This window comes from Manacus vitellinus, unplaced genomic scaffold, assembly GCF_001715985.3.
Source record: "Manacus vitellinus isolate BGI_N305 unplaced genomic scaffold, ASM171598v3 scaffold_32_pilon, whole genome shotgun sequence".
Classification (NCBI taxonomy): Eukaryota; Metazoa; Chordata; class Aves; order Passeriformes; family Pipridae; genus Manacus; species Manacus vitellinus.
Window position 1 is genome coordinate 2,895,622 of NW_021940460.1, and position 3,919 is coordinate 2,899,540.

The 3,919-nt window shown below is 57.6% G+C and overlaps 1 protein-coding gene across 1 annotated transcript in view; it reads left to right on the forward strand.

Annotated features, from left to right (window-relative positions):
* The first annotated feature begins 2,152 nt into the window (after nucleotides 1–2,152).
* The window catches only part of LOC103759496 (eosinophil peroxidase), an 18,947-nt gene continuing 17,180 nt past the window's right edge, over nucleotides 2,153–3,919 (forward strand). The window contains exons 1-3 of the mRNA XM_029961239.1: nucleotides 2,153–2,206; nucleotides 2,580–2,718; nucleotides 3,863–3,917. Coding sequence (XP_029817099.1) covers nucleotides 2,153–2,206; nucleotides 2,580–2,718; nucleotides 3,863–3,917 — 248 coding nt within the window. The remainder of the gene's footprint in view (nucleotides 2,207–2,579; nucleotides 2,719–3,862; nucleotides 3,918–3,919) is intronic.

A 3,919-nucleotide genomic window follows, 5' to 3' on the forward strand; every position in this document is an offset into this window, starting at 1 on the left:
GAGGCCCTGGCACAGGTTGCCCAGAGAAGCTGTGGCTGCCCCCTCCCTGCAAGTGTCCAAGGCCAGGTTGGACGGGGCTTGGAGCACCCTGGGCTAGTGGAAGGTGTCCCTGCCCATGGGGGAGGTTGGACTGGATAAGCTTTAAGGTCCCTTCCAACCCAAACCATCCTGTGATTCTCTGAATTAAGTCCCTCATTGTGACACTCAGTTATCAGCTCTGACACCACCAACTGTCTCGGGAGCCTTTGAAAAACCCTCCTCTTGCTCCTCTGAGTGGTGGTGACGCCGCAGGGGAAGGACTCAGGTGGTGGCTTTGAAACCCTCTGGCTCTGCCCCCTTTGCACAAGAGCTGTGGTCACTGTTGTGCAACCTGCTGGTGCTGGTGCTGTGCCGGTGCTGTGCTGGTGCTGTGCTGGTGCTGTACTGGTGCTGTGCTGGTGCTGTGCTGGTGCTGTGCTGGTGCTGTACTGGTGCTGTACTGGTGCTGTGCTGGTGTTGGCAGCTCAGGAGATCCTCTGCTCCTGTCTCAAACACAGAAAGGGGTGGGGTGGGGGCACCTCCTGGGTCTCTTGGGTCAGGGTCCCCTTGAAGGCCAGGGGAGGTTGCTCAGGGTCTTTCTCAAGTGAGCTCTGTCCCCAAGGATGCAGATCCCACCTCTATTCCAGGCCCCATCCCAGCACTGCACCACCCTCACGGGGGTTTTTCTTGGGAATTTTCTGGCAGCACCACGTGGCTCTTGTTCTATCCCTGTGCACCCTGAGCAGCCCCTGGCTCTGCCTGCAGCCCTCCCAGGAGACAGCCAAAGCCAATGGTGAGGCTCTCAGAGCCTTCTCCTTCCAGGCTGACCAAACCCAGCTTTCTCCTGCCTCCTGGGCTCCAGGTGGATTCCCTCTAGTTTGTCAAAACCAGTCTTAGATCAGAGGTCTGCAAACACCTGGGACCCACCACAAGATTTGCAGTTTGCTTTGCTGGTTTTCTTTAAAACATTGAAGGACCAGGACCAGTGGCAGTGCCAGGCTGTACCTGCAAGGAACCCAGCTTTGGGGACAGGGATTGTGGAGCCCAGCTTTGGGGCTGGGAATGGTTGAGTCCAGTTTAGGAGACAGGGATGTTGAAGCCCACTTTGGGGGATAAGGATGGTGGAGCCCAGCTTTGGGATGCAGATGGTGGAGCCCATTTTGGGGGATAAGGGTGGTGGAGCCCAGCTTTGGGGACAGGGATGGTGAAGCCTGGCTTTGGGAACAGGAATGGTGGAGCCTAGTTTGGGGGGTGAATTTGTCCATTTGCACTTGGACAGAGAAAGGAGCTTTGGCCACAGGGATCACTTCCCAGTGCAGCAGAAGTTTGGGAAAGGGTGAGACCCTGCCTGGGCTTCCCTGAGCTCCAGACCAGCAGCTGGAGGTTGGTGACACCTGTTCAAACCATCACCCAGGTGCCTCCTCCTGCTGCAGGGACGTGCACAAGGAGCAGCATCCGCAGATCCCTCCGGACCACGGTGGACACGGAGCAGGAGGTGAGATGGGGAGTGTTGGGCAGCACAGGCACCCTTGGGATCTGGTATGGAAAGGAAGGATGAAGGGCACCACGGGGTAAGGAATCTTGTCCCTATAAAACACCCCCAGAAGGACTCGACACTCTCAAGCCACCACAAAGTGCTGCCTCACGTCTCCCTCTGGAAAAAACACGGGGAAGCTCCTCTGGAGCTGGGTGTGCAGTGGGGTGCAGAGGGGCCTCCCTGCCGTGGTGCTGGGGTGGGTGCTGCGCTGCCTTGGCCTCACACCCCGAGGGGGAGTTCCCCAAATGCCGGGTCAGCCCCTGCAGATAACGCCGGGCAGATAAAAGCCTGGCCCGGAGGGGCCGGGGGAGGGAGGACGCGGCACATCGCGGGTGAGAGCCTGCCCGGGGCACTTCTCTGGGCGTGGGGGGCTCGTTCCTGTGCCGTGGGTGGGGGGCTGGGGCTGGGTTTGGAGCGTCCAGCTGAGGTTTGTGATTCCCGCTGGCTCGGGGCTGGCAGAGCCGGGAGCACGGCAGGGATGCGGCTGGAGCCCCATCCTTGTGGCCAGGGGCTGCCCCGCAGGGAAAGGGTTTAGCTGGGCGTTTTAGGGTGGATTCCGGGCTGCCTTTGAGGCAGCTGCACGGCGGGGGTCAGGCAATGAGCAGCAGGCTCAGCCCCACAGCTCTGGTTGCTTTGGAGCAGCCCCGGGAGGTGAGTGCTTCAGATTTGGGAGAAAAACATCCCAAATTTCTGCGTGTGGAGGACCTGCCACGCTGCCTTGGCTGCTCCCTCTTCCCCTCCAGCTCTTCCAGCCCCCTGCACTCCCCGCGTTGCTGCCCAGCTCCCTGCCAAGCTGCACTGGCAGCGTGTTCTGCTCCCTTTTTGTTGCCCCCGAAGTCCCAAACAGGATGTTCCCAGCAGTGCTGGGAATCCCCAGGACAGGAGGCAGCTCCCTGCTCCCTGCCTGGGAGGTCCTTGTAGTGGGGGACCTGAGGTCCCCCTGTGGCACTACAAGGACCTCCCAGGCAGGACAACCCCTTGCACTGGGAAGGGGATGCCCCTTGAGCTCCCTTGGCATCCTCAGTGTGGGCATGGAAATTCCCATCCACTGGCTCTTGGTCTTCTTCACTTCTTGCATTCCTTTGCAGGGATGAAGGCAGGAACCTTCCCGGGGCTCCTGGTGATCCTCAGCCTCTTCCAGGCACCTGTATCCTCTTCCCACGGTACTGTCCTTCCCTCAGGCTTTGCAGATCAGGGGAATTTCTGAGCAGGAAAGATAAAAGTTCAGCCTGGAAGAGCCTGAGTTGCTCTATTGTGGCAGCACAGCCCTGAAGAGGTGTCACAAGGAGCACAGTTTGTCCCTCCTGTGGCAGCAATCCTGGCTGCTTCAGGTTTTTACCAGTTCATGGCCTTCCTGGTTTCTTAAATCAGGTTAAAGGAGGTCAGTTCTCAGGTATGAGGGCCTCTATTCCTGCTCCCTGAGCTTCCAGGGCCTGGAAGTTTGGGGATGGAGCAGTCATTCCTCTCTTCCAGCCCTGGATCACTAAACAGCTCTAAAACATCTAGAGACCCCCACCTGTTAACTTAGAGTGTCAAGTCCTTATGGAAAGCATATGCTTGATCTTTCTTTTGTCTCAAACAGTGGCTCAGGCAATAATTTTTCTCATCAACATCATCCAAGAGATAAACTCTGGGCTGATCAGGGAAGATATTTTAAAAATTCTGGGGAGCTTTTGGAGATATTTACCTCCTCTGTGTGATTTTCTGACATTTTTTTTTCTCCCTGGAAGCTGTAGGAAAGTGCTGTCCCTCAGAGAAGCTCACCAGGGCCTGTCCTCTCCTGTTCTGTGACCCACAGCCAGAAGATGATGGGGATGAAATTCATTTTTGGGAGCTCCCCCAGGCAGGAAGGGGAGCAGTGAGGGTGGCAAGAGGTTACAGGAGGGACTGGAGAAAGCCATGAGGAAACTGGGTTGTTTATAGAACCACAGAATCATGGAATGGTTTGGGTTGGAAGGATATTAAAGCTCATCTCATCCCACCCCCTGCCATGGGCAGGGACACCTCCCACTAGCCCAGGTTACTCCAAGCCCCGTCCAACCTGGCCTTGGACACTTGCAGGGATGGGAAACAGCAGGAGGGAGCCTGCATCTCTCACCATGGCTGTTTGAAGCCTCCACTGGTGAAGACACCTCTTCATGCCCAGGAACAACTGTCAGACCCCCTGAGGATCATATTTATACCCAGATCTCTCGAGAACGAGCAGCAACTGCCTCCAGCACTGCTGTGCCCAGGCCCTGGGTGCTGGAGACACGAGCACAGGGTTCTGACAGCACCCTCAGCTCTGCCCTCCCTGTCCCTGCCCAGATGTGCTGGAGGAGCTGTCGGACACGGCCCTGCTGAGCAGTGTGGCCGAGGCCAAGC